The following is a 19950-nucleotide window of genomic DNA, read 5'->3' as shown; positions in this document are numbered from 1 at the left end:
CCAGAGCAGTTTTGATGCACTCAGCATCCCACAGAGATGACGTGAAACTGAGAGCTGTGCTTCTACTGCCCACTATCAGTCAGCCCAGCTCAGGGGCTACCACGGACGTAGTCCCAAATGCACAGCAGTTGGTTGTGGGGGGCTCCATGCCAACTTCTTGCTCTAGGGCTTCTCTTCTCCTGCACTACCTGACGTGGTAATCTAGACCTGGTGTCAGCTCTTCCATCAGCTAAGCACAGCCCTGGTTCATGTACCTGTGATGTGTTTCTCACTCCAGCAAGGATGTGCAGAAACACAGAATGCAGTCTAACAAGCAGATTCTGTAAATGGCTTAGGCTGAGATTTGGTTGTCTGAATAAAACAGAGGTGACATCAGGCACAGACAGATGTTAGTTGTCAAGGGTGGGAATGGTATTAAAAACTTACTTTCAGTCCTCTGTGGACACAGTGGCCAGTGGTTCCGTTTGCTGGGACCATACACCAGATGGTATCTCAAGACCCTACCTGCAAGGATCTGCAAATCATGGTCACCCTCCACCTTTCCTCCCTTCCTGTCAACTCTCCTTCCCCACTTGGCTCACCAGCACATGCAGCACCACCTCTCTTGGCCACAGCTGGTCTGATCAATATTTATTTGGCTGGCATTTATGAGGACCTGTTGAATTAAGGAAGAACTTACCTCAGTATAGATGTCTGGGCCCCGGTGGTCATATGGTCTGAAGGGCCAAATGAGCAGCTCTACCTTGGCAGTGCACGTGTGTGCACCAGGCAAGGAATCCTGCAAACCTAGGGAAGGGGGAACATGGGTCATCTAGTCAGCAGAAGGCATGACTGCCTACATTGTGCTGCTGCTGAACCTCAGCTACTGCACACGACACAGCTGCCCCCACAGGATAATATCCCTTGGGGTAACAGTTGGTCCCCAAGGCCACACTAACCTTTCTGAGCCCCATTCCCTATGACAGATCCCTTGGAAATGGGCTCACTTTCACAGTGTTGTCCTTGTATCTTTGGATGCCCTGAAACTCCACAGGTTCTCCGTTGCCTCTAAGGGAGCTCCTTTCCCTTCTGTAAAGCTGAACATTGCTGCAACAGCCAAGAGATAAAAATTTAAAATACATTAGGATGGTACAATTCAGTTTTGTTGACTCTCCTGGGAAGCTGAAACCAGTTCCAGAGATTTTTGCATAGCCCAGTAGCCAAACATTAGTCCATAAAGCAGTCCAACAGGGGTATTATTTTTCTTACAGACTACAAAATCCCTTTTGTACATACAAAATCTGTTGCTGATACGATTTTGTAGCTTGACTTAAAAAAACTACTGAGCAAATAAAAGCACATTAAAATTTAAGCCACCAAATTACATCTTTGCTATAGAAATGGCTCTTACTTTTATTCATACAGTGGCAACTCATTATGTGGGACTCACATACGGAGACAGCCTAGAATGAATCCCTGAAAGCTGTAAATTCGCAAGGACCAGATCTTCCAGATGTTCCCAGTGGTCACCAGTCTGACCCACTGGAAAGGCTGCAGCTCCTCAAGCTGTTTGCCACAGCCTTCCCACACAGAGCTGCCACACTGGCTGCGCTGAGCCCAGCACCAAGCTAGCTAGCTGGCTTAACCAAGCCCTGCTCATTCCCTACTCACTCGGACAGGAGCAGCCATGCCTTTCCGAGCCAGAGAGCTGGGAACCCTTAGAAATGTGACAAAGAGCTGCGGGTGGCTAGAGGTGGCGTTTCACGTACACCTGAGCAGAACAGTGCTTTTACACCTGGGAGTACTGACTGCACTGACAGAGGTGGTAAGATCTGCCTGGAAAATCCTCAGTCCACTTTAGTCAGTTCTAATTAGGCCCAGAGTGAAGAAATACAACATACAATTAAATGCTTATTTAGGCACTTCTTTCACCAGTTTAGGGATAAAGTACTATTATTATTAACTTTCCTTTTAAAGGTGTGCTGAGATTTATTGATGAAAATTGCAGAAGGGATCAGATCCTATTAAATATAATTCAATATTTACTATTTTGATATCATAACCTTTTATGTCATATTTATACCACTAAAGCCTTAGCAATAGGACAACTGCCATTTCTATTGCTCAGCCTGTGAGAAGCAGAGGGGACACCGCCCATTTTCATATTGATCATACACTGACCAAAACAGCTAAATATTAATTTGAAATGTTTTATTTGAAATTTAGAACCAAGGTAGCTTGCCCTATCAAAAAATCATTTAGTGAAAAAACCGAACACAACCAAATTTGAACAAATTTCCCAGCCTTACACACCAATTTTAACGCTAGCGAGACACCTGTTTCAAACAATACAACAGCTATACCTTGCTTTGACTTCTACCAAGTTTTCAAGACTTCCATGTGTAAGCAAAGCAAAGTATTTCTGTCACTCATTGTAACTTTTCCTACTTTTCTATGTCTGAAGCAGGTAAAGCTTCCACACTCATGTGTTTTTGGATTTCACCCGATTTTTTTCTGCTGTTCTGTTCAAAATTTAATTTCTATCTTGCACTTCCTCTGTTACGCTGCTTTAGTAGCAACAGGGCAGTCCAGGTACCCTGATTTGTGCCTTCTGCGTCTAATGGGAAGAGAGTCTCATTCAAAGCTATGATTTATCCACATCTTTCTCCATTTGCTGATTTGAGCCCTTAACCCTAGGCCCAAAATGTTTGATACGATGTTTTGGAGCCCCATAGCTCCACATCGATATGGAGCTATGGGGCTCCAAAACAATTTTTTTTTTTTTTTAAAGTTTGGTTCTGAAAGTAGTTCTGCTAATAGCTCATGAACAAATATACCATAGTTTCCACCTTTTGAATTCTCCAGGAAACCATTACATTTTTTTAATTTCATGTGAAATACAGAGTGCGTATTCTTGTGTGAGTATTAATCATCGCAAATTCATGTAATGTCCTTCCAAGGGTTATCATAGCCTTGCTTTAGCACAGCCATCAGGAAGCAGTCGTGACCAATTCTGTCAGGTATATTGTCATTTTACCATATGACAAAGGATCCGCTTCTATCATGTTCAGAAGCCATTCAAATAACGACAAACGTCTGTGAACGTGACACCGCACGAACCTTTGTCCCAAGGTAACCATGGAGGGAACATGCCAAACTCCTCCTGGTGACAGCTTCCCAGAAAGGAGTGTGACCCCCTGCAGCTGCCAATGGGCTGGGCAACGCACCAAAGCATGTGCACGATTGCAATGGTGCGCTCCAGCATTTGCTGAACAGGGGTTCTTGTGGTCTTAAACAAAATATGGTGGGTCCAATCTATACATTCTCAGCTTTTGAAGTTTCAGTACAAGTTTTAGGTTAAAACTTATGAGAAAATAAAAGGTGATAAAAATAATAATAAAAAAAATTAGACAAAATGTTGTCCCTTCCTGTCCTTTCCGCCAAGGGAAGGAAAAGAAAACCACCTCCAGGTCAAAGACAGCTTTTCCTTTTCCTTCAGCTACTCCATTTTATCAGTTCAGTACACTTTTCCAACCTATTTTCTTTATTGCCTGGCCCGGCACTCACCATCAGGGTTAGCACTTACTCATCACAGTACACAGTATAACTAAGAGTAAAGCACTGCAGGATTTGACCACTGTTCCTGTATTTGATTAATTTTTCAACCAAGTCTTGGCTATCAACATGAAGCCCTAAATTCTGAAAACACTTCTGGCTTTGCATTTCTGATGTTTAATTAAATAGAGTTAGCAGGTAAATATTACCTTAAAACTGATGAAGTTAATGACATTATTTTACAATTAACAATAAAAAAACCACACTCCAACCCCAGCTCCTTTTGCAGCCTATTTTAATAAAGGGATTATAAAATACAAAAGAGACAGAGACAGGTAACCTGAGATGCAATTTTGGAATGCAAACTTTCAGTTCAAATGTGCAAGCTCAAACTTAACAAATGTTTAAAATATTTGAGTTTTTCAAATGGTGCCAAAATAAACCATGTCTTTTCTAAAGACTACATATTTAGCTAGGCACTGGCAATGTAAATCTTTCAACCATTTCAAGTATTTGTTTAAAAGCCTCCCAGAACACGTGTGCTCCCAACAAAACTGAAGAATGAAATGTTTAGACCACTGAAGCTCAACAGCTGACTTGTAATCAACCTAATATGAGAGCACCACTTCGGTTTTTTGGACTTGTGAATACATTTTATTTACCAATGCATGAGAAGAACAAACAGAGAAAGTCCAGTTCTGCAGACCTGATGTGAAATGGTACAGCGATAAGAGTCAGTACATGTAACGTTGCAATTGTAGCAAGCACTGGATTAGAGAAACTGCTGGTCACTGATTTCATGTGTCTCACAGTTTATTCTTGCACGGGAGGAAAATCTTCTGGGGTACAAATTAAAAAGAAAAAAAACAACACACCAAACAACCTTCATCTGGAATTACTCTAAGTGAAGAAAGGAAAGGCACAGAGAAATCCTGACATTTAGATAGCAAGTTCATTTGTGTATGTGGATTAACAATGTTACCACTCTTGATCACCTGATATGAATGTTTATAAAGCCATTCAATTTGAGAATTAAGGTGTGTTGTAAAATGTCCTGTGATTTGGAACAAATAAATAAATAAATAAATGAGTATATGACAACATATTGACATTAGTAAACTATTTCAATATGATGGCTTATTTATAAAAGCAGTTTTAATATTCCCCTACATTAATGATTAACTAATGAATCTTACTTTCTTGTGAATATATTTAAAGAGGAATCAAACTGACTTCATCTACAGGATTCCACTAACAAGACCGAGAGCTGGCTCTGAACTTTTCAAATACCAGCAGGTTTCCCACACTAGTACAGAAAACCTTGCCACCAATTTTGGGCTGTGGGCTGAATTAAAAACAGTACTAAAAGACTAAAGGTTCCCAGTTCTTTTCTGTTAAAGTTGATTTGTCACAATATTGTTAATTAGTGAGGGCTTAGGGAAGGCTTACTATGAATATAATTACAGTGCCGAAAAGCATTAATAATGCTCTTATCCCGAGCCAACATGATGCTATTTACATATTTTACCCTGGCATATACCAGAAATGGCTCCCAATGCATAACATGCTGCAGGATCATCAAGAGAAACACACAAAGTCTCACAGGGGAAGGATGTTTCAGAGTATCTCGGTGCTCTTCAAGTCAGCGGGGACACTAATTTGACCAGTAATTACAACTGCCACCATAAGGACTGCCTACGGTGAGCCACCTTCCATCATGAACTGCTGTGCCGTCGGGAGGCAAATGAATTGCTTCTCCTGGTAAGTAATCTGATGCAATCTCATCCTTCTCTCATAAATTAGGCCAGGAGTGACAATTGTATTTGTCTGCTGCGTAGGGGCAGGTTTCTTTTCACTTTCAGAGCTCTGCGCAGACATCAATCAGTTCTCAATGAATAAACTGTATGATAAAAGCCAATTAAGCAGTGTTATCATTATGGGCCATTTCTACTCGCAGGACCAGAATTCCTGTCCTCCTTACGCTGAAAGGCAAAGCTCAGGCTGGGTTCAATGGGGCCAGAAATTCACCCGAGGGCCGTGACGGCTGGGCCCGTATTGCCAGAGCTGTGTGACTTTTGCTGTTCACTTCAGCTGGTGAAGAAGCGAAAGTGTTTTGACCTTAGCCACACACCCTTTTGCAAACTCCCCCGAGGAGCCCAGGCATCTCTTCAGGGGCTGCATACCTTTTATGACTGTCACTAAGGGATTTGCCAAAGACCACACACCAGGCTGTTAGCAAGGAACAGCGAGAACCCAACTGTTCCTGAACCTCCACCTCTCAGCACAGCAAATTTCCCAGGGCCCTTTTCAAAGAAGACAAACCTTTCTAGCTGAATTTTAAAAATCAACACCTAATAGAATTACGATTCCAAGTCATTTATCTACAAGATGATAAACCCCCCTGACTCAAAAGCTCACTGAATTTCAGGCTACATGGTACAAGACATAAGACAGAGCCAGGAAATATTTTTTCACTTTAGGTACAATGTGTCAGAAGGAAAATTATGAAGCAAAATTATCACCTAATTTTACTGAATCAAGTATCACCCATAACCAGATGTATCTGACACAAGCCTGCCAGATGGCTTCTGCCTGGCCAGTCCTACTTTCCCAAACAAAGACACGAGGGGCTGGAGGTCAAACCGTCCTGCAGTATGAAGCCTACACTCACACAATTATTCGCTTGGAGGCAGAAAGACCTGGGTGAAGGTGAGGAGCTCTCCATACTCTGACAGGAAGGAGGAACTTAGCACATTCATGCATGGAAAACAAGCCCTCATTTAGCAAACTTGCGTTTCCAAAGTAGCAAACAAGCTTCCTCATCAAAGCTGCCAAGGAGTAAGAGGGAAGATCTTCACTTCGAAAAAAAAGCAGCTCAAAGGTAGATTAAAACAATGGGTAAGAATAAATGCTTCATTTTCACAGGGAAGGAAAGTTACCTTATTGTCCTACAGGGATCTTTGTCCTAGAGCCCATGTTGTTCAACTTAACTAAGAAATCACCTTGGAAAGGGGGTTAACGTGGAGACGGTGGTATTTCCTATCACTGATGCTGATGATACTGTGTTACTGTGAATACCAAAGATGAGCTGTGAGAAGAGATGGAATAGGAGCTCATGGTCACCAGGGAATGCACGTCAAAAGAACAGGTGACATTCAGTACCCACAAATGCAGTTATGCATTCAGAAAACAGTTCTGTCTTCATACACCCTATGATGAACTCTGAGCTAAATATTATAACTGAGGAATGAGATCTAGAGTCGTTATTATTACAGGAATAAGAATTCCAAGAAATCATCTGTCATAAAGCAAGTCCAATGCTAAAAATGATTACAAATTGCATAGAGAATAAAACAGACAACATCATTATGACAACTCTTAAAGTCACAATTTGTCTGTATCTTGAATACCAGGCACAACTCTGGTTGTACCGCAGTAAAAAGACTGCAGAACTGGAAACGAAATAGATTAGCATGACAAGACCAATTACAAATAAGAGATAGCTTCTTCACAAGAGACTAGGGGGTCTCTCTGGAAAAGAGATGGTGGAGGAAGGATGCCAAATACGTAAAATCACAAGGGACAAGGAAGCAATATGAACAGGAAAAGGTTGTTCACTGTTTCTCTAATACAAAAACTAGGTGGTAGCAAATGAATAGCGCTGGTTCATAACAAAGAAAAGGAAATACTTCTTTACTCAATGCATCATTAACTGCGTAAGTTCTCGTGACAGGAACAAGTAGATACTAAAAGTTTAAAGGATTCAAAACCAGGTAATGAAAAAATGCGAAGACACTACCTCTGGTTCAGAAAGGCCCTAAATAACGAATTTCTGGGATACCATTTGGGAGAAAGGTCCCTAGTGCTGGCCTGACTTTACACCCTTTCCTAGCTATCTTCTACTGGTTATTGCCAAAGGCAGTTTTTGGGCTAATTGGACCTTTGGTCTAGCACAGTACAGTAGTCCTTACATTTTTATCTTTATTCTTTCCTTGCGACCTCCTTAGAGCAGGAATGGTTCACCAGCACTGACAACTCAGGAGATCTTGTCTTTCACTTGGTGCACTAAAGCTCAGTGAGGACAGGAGGGAAAGGAGAGGTTGAGTCACCCAGGTGCTGGACAGCAGCACATGGGAGATGGTGAAGGGGCTGGTAGCTGTGGGGTGGCAGTCCTCGGGTCTGGAAGCATGAAAGAATTCAGTTTCTTCCCAGTGAATATGTGTGTGGGAGAAACTCTAGACTCACTGGCTATCTTAGAATTGACCAAAGGTCAAAAAGGAGAACTTCAGAAGTTTCTAGAAGTGATTTGGTTAAATTTGCCTTGAAGGAATGCTACTTATCTCCCTGCAATGGGTTAGGTTTGGTTGACTGAAACTAGGAGGAGCTTAGGTTGGCAGATGATGAAGGTTTAACATGGAAGTTGCTTGAAAGGAAAAACTGGCAGTGAAATGCCTCCCCCTATCCAAAATTAAAATTTTGTTTTATTCAACTAGACTGCCCTATCATGACATCTGTACAAGCAGACATTAAGAGGGAAGACAGCATAACAACATTAAGCACAAATTAGAGTAAGCAAGCGGAAGCATTAGGAGCTACATCCACCCTGCCGGAGCTGGCTGGTCCGGGGAGAAACTTAGAGCCTGCTGTGCTCCTGAGATTCGTTACTGAATTTGGGCTGCTTAGAGATTACAGCTGCCTTCTTGAGCAGGTTTATACAAGCGTGATGTGACCTTTCAGCTCACCTTTGGTCATGTGACAAAGACACACTGAATACAGGGAGATGTTTGGGTCACGAATATAAGTCTAGGTCCGACTCTGCTATATCTGTAAGGTCTATAATATCTGCGTACGCTAGATTTTCCTCCTCACCCGTCAATTTCTCCCCTCCCTGTAGCAGTCTATCCTTCAGCCTTTGCGCTCTGTTCTAAGGGCGCTTCAGGAGTACACAAGGCAGAGGCTGGCACTCTGGCCTCAAACCCAACCTGGGTGGTACTCCTGCACCGCAGAGCTATCAGGGTCTAGAAGAAGCAGGCAAAAAGTCTCCCAGGAAAGGGGTGAGGGACCCACCTTACACTGAAAAGGTGAATTTTGACTCTGTAAGGTGGTTTCTGAATATTTGAGAGATTTTCCCTCACAGGAAAGGCAGAGGAGTGACTAAAAACAACACAGGAAACTTTCCCCACTCTCTGACATACTGTTCGATGTCATACGGCTTTCATTTTGCAATTTATGAAGCTGTACCTCCAGTGAAACCTAACTGTACGTTTCTCTTTAACGTATGCTGAAAAGTACTACCACATACTACCAGTAGCTACTCAAGCACTGTATAAAGCTGTACATGTGTCCTTCCCTTAAATGCAGCCACAGTCACTAGCTGCGATTTGATGGGCTATGAGCAAGGAGGAAAAAAATCTCCAACACACTAGCCAGAGATATTTCTTGATCGTGAACCTACTTCATCAATTAATACATTTAACGTACAAATAGTGGACTGTTTTCAGTCTCACAAATAACATAAGGGATTTAAATTTTGAAACTGCTTTGCAGGATTTTGCACCTGAAGCCTGCAGTATTTGAAAACATGCCTAAGTGGTGCCTTGCAGCAGACTATAGTCTAGCAACACCGAGAGGACAGACTGTTAAAATAAGCATATACATCATTTTTCACAGAGCACAGTGCCACAATGCATCTGCTTCAAAACAAATACATGTTTGCAGTGAAACATTTCAACAAATCACAGAACTCAGCAGCAAAGTAGTTAAACATTTATGATTTGATTTTATCTCAGCTTGGAATGTCGCTGGAGTGTCCCACTTCTAACAACTGTTTGCTAAGTTAAGGCTTTAGTGTTTACACAGTGCTGAATGAAGCAGCCTGGTCACCAGATGTGAATGCTTCCTTAGACTAGAGCTTTCAATCAGATCACGGTCCTAATGGTCCCTGCTCCAACCTTCTTCCTCAGGACGTCCACCAGCCTTTCCAACCTGAGAGGGGGCAGGGGAGAGGGAGAGGAGAGAAAAAAAAAAAGGAAGCTAGCGTTAGGAATGTTCTGGCTGAAAGAGACAGTGTTTGCACTGAACCAAGCTGTCCTGGTGGTGGTCATGCTCAGGAACAAAGCACTACTGTAAAAGACAGACATTAAGGGAAAAGGCAGACAACTTACAGAAAACTTTTTAACCTACAACCCAACCCATCTGCAGGCAGCGATACATATCAACTCGCTTTTCTTTTGTGGTATACGTAGTATCTGAGGTCCCCGTAAGGCGTTAACACAGAACCCCGTGCAGCAATCCTGTGGCACATATACACTTCAGTGTAAGCAGGACTTTTAAAAATATGAGTGGTCCATGGCTCTTGTTAAATGTAACACTTAGCTGTTGTTTCCCCTTTAAAAATACCCTGCTTGTTATCCAACAGCTACTTTTATTGTGCAGTTTATAAATTTATGCCTACAACTCCATGTATTTTATGTCCAAATTTTTTTTCTAAATACTCAACAAACCAAGTTTCTGAGGATGTGGATGATGATGTCTTGAAGGTGGCCTGTATGATTATTATGTTGACACAACTACAGACAAATTAACAATCTAAATAAGTAGGACAGAGGGCTGCCTAATTCTCTCCTATTTTTAAGGCACAGGCTATAAGCACGTCCAGCATCTCACTGACTTAATTTGTTCTTTCCTTTTGTTAAAGTAAGTAGGCACATGCAAAGGGCTAAATTTGTTCAGTGTTTTCCATTTGCACACATTTATCTCCAGCACCCCAGTAATCACGCATTCAAACTATTTCTTTGATTTATCTGTATTTTATAGAATCCTTCAATGAAAACTCTCCCACAAAACCCCCTATTTAAAAGCAAACACTTTGCCTAGCAGAACACTGTTAGAGCCATGTCCAGCATATTACACACACAACTTCCATAACAAAGAGTCACAGGTTCAAATAGCTGTATTCACTGCTGCAAGGTTGACCATTTTTTCTTCTCTGAAAAGACAGTTTTTAAAAAATATATTATACAACATAAGGAATGTAGCTAGGAAATAAAAATAACACAGCTTTATCAAACCTGCAAAATTCATTTTATCTCAGGGATGCATTAGTAACTTCAGTGCAGGAAAATTAGGTAACACGTCCTGGATTTATTGCCACAAGTCATGACTAACAGACATGGTATGTATTGAAACTCTTGTTTTCCAGGAACCACCAAGCACCACGAAGCTACACCTTTCATTGTACTCACCAGGTGACTTAATTCCTGAAATGAGATTAAGAATTCGCCACCCTAACGTAATTATCAGACACCAGGAAATGTATGTGGAAAGTTCAGCTGGTCCTAGCTGTTCCACAGGGACTCAAAAGCAGTCAAAGCACAGGTGAAAAACTACTGCTTACCTACTCCGCTCCCTCCTTTTTCTCAAATATTGCTTTTCATTTTTAACCAGCTAGGGCATTTCCCCTGTGTTTGTAACACACATCTACTGCACTTCTTCATCATTACAGAGCCCTCACCCAGGCAGCCCTAACTCAGTGCAGTCAGCCCATGCAAGTATAAAGTCAGAGCTTCCACAAGTCATTTGCTCCTGAAAGTTTTCTCACAGTGGAAAAAATCAAAGTTTTCTGGGTTCTAAGGCTTTTAGTTCAGTTACTGATAGGTCATAGTTTCCTCAGCCTCTCTAACTGGGAAGTTTCCCTGCTAAATCAGTTAGTCCATGTGCAATTTCAGAAAGCAATGGCAGAGCAGCCCTCACTTTTAACAGCATTATGTTCAGAAGCACTGCAGGTTTCTTAGCCACTTTATCACTGGAGGTCTCTTTCCCTCTCATACTATCACCCTCTTTAATGTGCTTCAGAGACATAAAGCACAGGAGAAATATTTCAAACCTTCTGGACAAACAGAAGGTTTGGGCTACAAATTGTTTTCTGGGAGACAGCAGAAAAATAGTAAAATCTGAGCTCATGGCCTTATTTAAATCACTGTACAGTTAAAAAGAAATACTGCATGGCTTCTACAAGTGGGAGAAAAAATATTTCAATAACTGAGGTTTCTTTTGGGGAGGCACAGGCTGGAGGTCAGTGCTGACACACAGCCCTGCAACTGGGCTTAGATGTGCACCACTCTGTGACCAAGCAATGACACTGCACACCAGAGCAGAGCAGGTTAGCGAGGAGCTGCCCATGTTTGAAGAGAAATACCACTGGGATGAAAGTAGCTGTCTTCTGTTTAACCTTGAAACTGTCAGGCTTCATTGAAAATAATGAGGCTTAACAATCATAGCTTCTGCTTTTCAAATGAATGATGACTGAAATCATCAAAATGAGGTGTTCTGCACCAAATACAAATCGTGCAGGGCTTATTTGCCTTTTGTTTCAGTCATGTGTGGAATTGCAAATTTATTTATTCTTTATTAGAAGAAAGAAAAAAAAAACAGCAGGGGATTAAGAAACCATACCTTTGAAAGAGATTTAAACAATAATGTAAAAGAGGAACTGTAACAGCTATTTATAAGATAAAATAACAGAGGGCAAAACTCACCCCTACACAGATGCAAGACCCAATAAACCACTGAAATCCCACTTAAGCCTACAAAATAATTCTACGGGTTGAATCAGTGGTTAATAACTCTTGATACAGGCCTCAGGGGGCTTTTCGGAACGATAATCCTGGCCTCTTTGTTCACCAAGGGCCCAACTCTGCCAACCTGACTCGCACTAAGCAACATTTTTCTTTGTAATAAATGGGTGGCTGGCATTGAGGGTTGTGTCACTGAGGTGCTACTTGTGAGGGTGAGGGTGGCAGAGTCGCCCTGCGTCCCTAAGGGTCGGTACCCAGCCCGGTGGGATGCTGCAGGCAGCTCCTTTTCGAGGCCGAGCATTTTAATCCGTGGTAAACTGAAGGAATAGTCTTATAGCTCAAGATCAAAGGTAACTTAGATATCTAAACTGATGAATGGGAGGTGCTGGGAGCTACTCTAAAAGTCTCTGTGTTTGCAGAGTGTTATTCAAAACACAGCAGACACTAACCTGAAGAAGGCAACTTTTATTACATTGTGCAATCATGATATATCTGCCAGTATAATCTCACCATATTTTACTTAACTGAAAGCAGTACTGGCTATGCTTGACTGTAACCCAAGACACAGATTTAACAAATGACATTTGACTTTTTGCTTGTGAAGGAAACAGTCCTCATAGTATAAATTAAATGCTCAATGTGACACTATCTTCTCCTGAGATCTAAGCACTGACACTTGCTGAATTTGCATCTCATGAAGCAACCAAACAAGTAAGTCAAGAAGAAAGTATTTGTGTTCGTATTTTAGGTCAGACATATCAGAAGAATGATATGGTGGGCAACTCTGCTGCAGTGCTGAGGGTCCAAATGTGCAAGGACAGACGGACACCTTCAGGAATGTTCAACAAAGCCTCTTAAGGTCTCCTCATTTTCACAGATTTCAATTTCTTGCTTAAGAGATTTTAGAAAATCCCAGTAGGTGACTTTTGCTATTTCTTGGTACTTACATAAGTCTAGAAAATCTGTCCCTTAACAAATAAATTATCTTAGCAAATGCCACTTCAGCATTCTCTATGAGTACAAAATGACTTATAAAATACAGGAATAAACTATGTATTCAGATGGAGAAGTACAACTTTGGTTTTATTTATACTGATTTGCACATATCCAAAGTAAAAAAGACCTGTGTTTTTTGGGATAGATGGAATTTACATCCATGAAAATCAGAAAATTGAGAGCTAGAAATATTCTTTACCTCCACTACATACTCCTGTAATGCTCATGTCAGTGCTTTCATGAAATGGAAAAATAACCCCACCCCACAAATTAGGAAAGGCACATCTGGTCCATCATTATTTTTCAGTCAGCAAAAGACATCAGTGTGAAGAATCTTGAACTGCCATGGCTTAATGCTTCCTCAATACAAATTTGGACTTAAGCAGGTGAATCTGTGTTTTAATACAGAAATAAAAAGATCTTGAGGGGCTTGCTGCTATATTACCAGTTTGAGTATGTACTTTTAAAAGTTTTGCTAAGCTTAAAAAGGTCCTCATCATCAGAGGAAGGCTACCTAAACCAAGACGTTGCTAGGTGCTTCTTTCCCAAGACAAATTCTCAACCATTCTCAACTCCTCTTCCAGTTATTTCAAAATGTGTTCTTTTACCACCTATGCATGCATCTGAAAAAATGCCTGTATGCAGTGCATGTTGTTATATGGAGTGTTCTTAGGTAGCTCCTGAACTGCTTGACAACTTGCTTTGATTTTTAGCAAAGCCTTACAGAACTTTAATCCTTTGAGTATAAAGCATTTTGATTTTAGGGTCAGCCTCCATAAAGCAGACTTAAAAACCTTACTGACAGAGAAGTTTGTCCCATGAGCCCAGAAACTGGATGTAAAGTTGCAAAAATGTTACCTACTGGTCTCTACTGTTGGCTCTTACACCTGTTTTTGGCTTGCTTTCCTCTTTCATGTATTCTGCTGAAGATGTCTAGCTCTAAACTGTATCTTGGGATCAGTAACAAATTTGCAACTGCATAAATCCACATAATTCAGTACATCCTCCCACACTGCTCCACCCCTGGCCAAAGCAACTCATCCCAAAGGAGCGCAGTGGCCTTTAGCCACAAGTTCTGAACATGACAGACTTAGTCAGTCACGGAGTGATCTTCCAGGGCATCGTGCCCCAGAAGCAGCCAAAATGGAGACCCAACTGAAAGAAAAGGGCATCCTTCAAGTAGTCTATGTCCTAATCTGCAAAGCAATATATAGACTAGCTGAAAACAATAGCTTCTACCTGCAGATGGAAGAGTTAAGTGATAAAAACAACCCCCCTGGATTTTGAAATGCTATATAAAGGCTTATAAACCTAAACTATAACCCTTGGTTATCTTTCCAGTAGATAAGATTAGGCTCAAGCTATGAAGATGGCCTTACTAGCATGATTTCTGGCTTCTTCTGGAATGTGTTTTGCTAACGCTAATTCCCTTTAGAAACCAAGCATTTTAAAATATAGTAGGTAAATAAAATGCATTGGACAAAAGCATTACAAGCCGTTCAGCAGTAAAGCCCACTGAATGACTATTTGGTGAGTGGTCATACAAACAAATTCACTTAATTTCATCCCAGAATTAAAAACCTCCTTTCCTTTCCCTCTCCTTCAGTCTTCCTCTTGGATATATTTAATCAAATCCTAAATGGAGTACTCCTTTTCAGGCATTTTCTGTAAAAGTCAAGGGACCAAATGACATGGAGAAGAGAGGCTGCTGTGATACCAGTCTCATCCAGAAACCAGTCGCTTGGATGGGATCATTTACTCAAGAGGCTGAAGGAAACTGGTTCAGCTCCATTATCTGTACAAGGGAACAGCTGCTTCCAGCTGCTCCCCTCTCGGGGAGTGGTGCTGTGCTAACACCAGGTGCTGGGGTGGCTTGTTCTCAGTTTCAAATGTTGAGGCTGCTCCTACTGAAGAAAATGCTTAAACATTCACTGGATTGAAGCCTGGAATGTAAGGGTATGACCTCGCAGTGCGTGGCCTATCTACCACGCTTACAGAGGCATCGCCCTCTTACCTCTGGGTGGTTCAGTGATTCTTTAATTATTATTCCTCAATTCAGGTATTATTTTTGCCACCTCAAAAGCTTTCCTTTTGAACAATAATAATTTTTGATCGACTCACTAAAAGACATTGCCAGTTGCATTTAATGACCATACACCAGTCTGTAACAATTCCTTCATACGTCAGCACAGCAGTAAAGACCACATGTGGTTCAGATGCACCAGGCTGCCTCCCTTCTGCTTAACAAAGTTCCATCCACACCTTTTGGATCAGAGACCGAGCATCTTGCTAAATGATGTGCTGGAGATCAGCAGTGGTTTTGAACCTGATGCAGGAACTGCTGTGCAAAATTTGTGGCCCTGGGTTAGACAGGTGGCTGGACTGACTGTATTAATGGTCCTTTCTGGTCTTAAAATACAAGCCTTAGAGACTGATTTAGCAGCATCAGCGAGCTCTAAACTGTGGTAGACCACAGCGTCGAATCTAATCACTCCAGGCACTGCCGCCAATTCCTGCCTGCCCAACACTGTTTGCAATGTCACTCCAAAAAGTATGTTCCATTAAACCTACAGGCCTTAAATTTGGCAGGGCAAACCATTCTGCCTCTGAAAAGCACTGTCACAAAACAAGCATTCCTATTAAATCCCTTTCAGCATCTTCTCAACCCAAAAGAGTAATTCTGTATATGATTAAACTTAGAAGTAAATACAGCCAGTTGGGCTCCTGACAGCAGACATATTTCAAAATAAACCTGGCTTACACAGGCCTTGGCTAAAATATTAAGCCTTTATCTGTGGTCCACAATAACTAATCTTGTCAAATTGTTTGCTCTCTACCTTCTGTTTGGAAGATTATGAGCTAGCTCACCATTACTATTCACCTTGTGCCATCACTAGCAGCAGGAAAAGTGAGTGGTAAACACGGTCTATTTTGACAGCGTTTCACTCTACTTTGCATTGATGTGTATTGCTACACAGTACAGGATAATACAACATCAGGACTTTGCATCTATGCTGGATTTAATGCCACCTTGTGAAAGGTATGGCTCCTTTGCTTTCAGAGGCTTTCTCAGGATGGCGTACACTGATTGCCCAAAATAAATGAGCTTACGAGAAAGAAAAATAAACCGTGAAACAGCTACGCTATAACCTCATCTGTATTTCAGTACATTGAGGTCTACAACACGCTATCATATAGACCAGGCTCTTACTATTGGATGGAGCATTCAGATCTGACTGTGTGGCTGACACTGAAGAGTTAAAAAATTAATAATAACCGAAATAGAGGACATATTGGCATATTTAAGGCCAAATGATACTCATCAGTTTATTTAATCAGATCACAGAATTTCACCAAATTACTCCAGCTTCAGTCCAACAGTTTATAAGCCAATTTTATGCAAAGCTTAGACTATTTGTGCAAGAAAAACCTTTTTGATACCCCCTACCAAAGCTGGAATTACTTTTAGCACTGACAGTCACTGTTTCCATGCATTTGGTGTCACAGCTGGTCTCTTTTTTTAGGAGAATCTTGACATCGAAGCCTACTCCATGCAGTGAGAGCATTTCCAGAAAGTTTGTGCTGATATGAATAGGCAAGGGTTTCCTGGATTTTCTTGCCAAATACTTCCTGGAAATCTGCTTAGGAAAAGCTAGCAGTTTTACTTTACGCTAATATATCTTCCTCATAGGAAGTATCCTGCCATAGTATTTATTCATTTGAAGAAGGAAAAATACTATTTCCTGTCAACTCCTGATGAACGCTAGCCCTGCCCTTTGGTAATGGTGTTTGGTATTAACTGAGTGCCATGAATCACAGGCTTAAGACAGAAGCTTATTCTGTCTCTGAACAGGTACCCACCTTCTTCTTGAGAGCAATACAATCTCTGCAAAGCAAATACTCTTTGCTTTGAATGCTCACAACACAGAGGGATGGTCAGAACTTTTAAATAAAGCATTTAAAAGGCAGACATCAGGTCTATTTTGCATCAGGTGTACTATGTGGCAAAACAGTACGCAGGGAATGAAATGACTTACTTGAAGCTCAACCAACCAAGACGACTGAAAAGCCCTCATGTTTAATTTTATGTATAAGTAGTCTTGAGCGGAACTAGGTTCCTCATGTGCAGGAACAAAAAAAATTATCCTGGAGAATTAGAGCCTAAAATTGATGGATACAGAGCCCTTCTCTCTGAGCTTCTCTGTCTGTGCTCTGAACCATGTCAACTGCTAACAGCTAGCCAGTTCTCTTATTCTATATCCAGCTGAGAAGTATTTCAGGAGATGGAAAAAGGACCTACTTTTTAGGGGATTGTTCTAAATCTCTCTTCAGGAATATTTAAAAGCAATGTCAAAAATTGATTATCTAAACCAAATAGTATTTCAAAACTGCTCAAAACAAAGTTAGACAGGATTCCTCGTGAGAAAAAACTTCAGAACGCAGGACCAGCAGAATGATACACATTTACGTATCTGTAGGGAATAGGTTTACTAAGAGACTCTGAACTTCAGAAGTATCAGTCTGAAATCAGCACATTGCTCCTTTCTGCATGTTTCAAACAAGCCTGCCTTCAAACAAGCCAGATCCGAACCTCTCAGCTGCCTATTCCAAGCCAGTCTCACCTCTTCTGGGCATCTTCTGGTCAAGTCCTGTTTACAATGAGTTTGTAAAATCGCGAACACTGATGTACTACTCAGGCTGTTTCCCAAGTGCATAACATCAAAGCACAGCTTTGGCAGACTCCTCTTGATACCATAAACAATAAAGACAACATGAGCTTTTTTCTTAATTCCACAAATATTTTACAAAACCTGATGCAGACTTGCTGGCTTTAGGCACCTCTCAGTTATGTTCCACCTCCCTGAGGTAGTTCCACCCTTGTGACCAAGAGTAATCTGGAGCTTGTGGAGAGAAAATTCCTTCCTAATAAACCACCATCAAACCCCTCCACTTTACAATAAAAATAATCGGTTTTATGTAGATTTGATGTATTTCAATAGATTTTCTTTCCTGGCATAACTGATGTGACGTTGCCCAAGCTGGAATGTGGATTCTACATCCCTGAGAGATCAAGTAACAATGGAAACGGGTTTGGATGTAAGAGGAAAGCATTTAATTAAGCTCCCGGTTATGGTAAGTCCTTTGTAACAGGCTCAGACTGGTAGGTGAACCCCCCACCCTTCCTGTGTAATCCAGTGGTGCCCACAGACTTCTGGTTTCAGGGCAATTCACACTTAGTCATACTTCTGAAAAGTATTTCTAGAAAACAAATAAGGGCAGTCTTCCCTCAGTAGCGGGATGAAACATCCTCTCCTCCTCTGAATGTTTGCAATAGATTATAGACAGATGCAATCAGCATGAAGTTTGTCTGTTATGGTGATGTGACCGGGTCCCCTGTGCAGGGATCAAACCAGAAGAGATGCCTAACTGCTCATTTACACACACAAAAGGGGTTTTAAAAATACCAGTTGAGACTTGGCATCACAGACCAAAGTGTCTCCTCCACATGCGTAGTGCTCCTCAAAATACTTCATAGGCTTTTTACTAAGTTATCAGCCATTGAAGGCCATTAAGGTAAAAACAAGCCTCCCCACTTCTCAGCTTCAGTAACCTCTCTCCAGGAGCCGGCAGACAGACTGTCTCCAATGTCTTCAGCACCATTCTAGCAAGACAATTCACATGAGAATTTTTTTTTGTTTTCACTGGCCTTCTGGGCCTATTTTGGTCCATGTTCCTGCCATCTGACTGAGAATAAGCTTCTCCTCCTGCTCCTGGGAGGTGACTGAATTCCCGAGCAAGGAGAGAGACCTTCAGGTCATTTTGAGGGCAGATTTAATGCCTCCAGACTGGGGAGCCTGCAGACTCAGGCCTTGGTGGCAATTCTGCCTGCTGGTCACATGAATGAGACTGATTGTAGGAGAAAAACTTTTTAATTTGTGCTGCTAGCAAGCACAAAAATTTGGCTTTACATCATTTACATCAAAGTCACAAAATTCTTCAAAAGCATAGAGCAAACTATTTTCTCAGTACTTAAAATTGGAGATCTGTGAAACATCTTTTGTGTTGAGTTCACCACTTAGATATCCCTTTTATCAGATGCAGATGTGCGTCTGTTACATCCCTCAAATAATTTTTTATTATCTTACCAAAGACTGAGGTGAAAGAAATGGATATATTATGAGGAACAGAATAAAGTGTTAAATACATTAATTTTATTATACACATCTCCAATACCTACAGTGTCTTCCCTTCAAAGGCTGAATTCTGATACTTTCTATGGGGAAAAATTTCATAATCAGAAGCTGAAATGATAAAATTTGGTCTGAAAGAATTATGCCTTCCAGCAACTCGGTGTTTAGCTTTTCATCCTTATACCCGTATCACATACAGCAAAAATGTAGAACAAGAAAGCCAAGCAACTTGCCAATAAAACAGCAGCAGCAATGATGGGGTTAAATCTGTTGTTAGTTCTCATAAATACAGTTGATGCTGTCTTTCTACAAAAGCTTGTTAAAAAATTAAAAGCCTCATGGAAAAATCTGGCTATTAATTAATGACTCAGTATTAGACTAGAAACATGAACTGCAATTTTTTTTCTTGGAGAACGAGCCCCTCCTTCAGTAAAGGTACACTTAATTTTAAGCAGTGGAAAAATTGAAATGATTTCAAGTTTGTTTAAAATAAAATACCTTGCTGGCCTAGTCAGTTATTTCTATTTGTTGCTGTAAAGAACTGTTCCAGCAATTCTCTAAAAGATTATATGTAATTCAGAAGCTTCAGAAAGTCTGGGCTTTCTTTTCGAGCTTCTGCACATACATTTACAGCATTCAGTCTTTTGCATATG

The 19950-nt window shown here is 41.0% G+C and overlaps 1 protein-coding gene across 13 annotated transcripts in view; it reads right to left on the bottom strand.

The window, feature by feature from the left end:
- Nucleotides 1–3812: 3812 nt before the first annotated feature.
- MIPOL1 (mirror-image polydactyly 1) overlaps nt 3813–19950 on the bottom strand; it is a 197276-nt gene continuing 181138 nt past the window's right edge. For all 13 annotated transcript variants that reach the window (XM_037393501.1, XM_037393508.1, XM_037393512.1 and 10 more), the window contains one exon: nt 3813–9519. In XM_037393501.1, the coding sequence (XP_037249398.1) occupies nt 9453–9519 (67 nt within the window). In that variant the 3' untranslated portion in view covers nt 3813–9452. The remainder of the gene's footprint in view (nt 9520–19950) is intronic.

Source organism: Falco rusticolus, chromosome 7 (assembly GCF_015220075.1).
Source record: "Falco rusticolus isolate bFalRus1 chromosome 7, bFalRus1.pri, whole genome shotgun sequence".
Classification (NCBI taxonomy): Eukaryota; Metazoa; Chordata; class Aves; order Falconiformes; family Falconidae; genus Falco; species Falco rusticolus.
The sequence above is the reverse complement of the archived record's forward strand: the minus strand, read 5'-3'. Positions and strand labels throughout refer to the sequence as shown.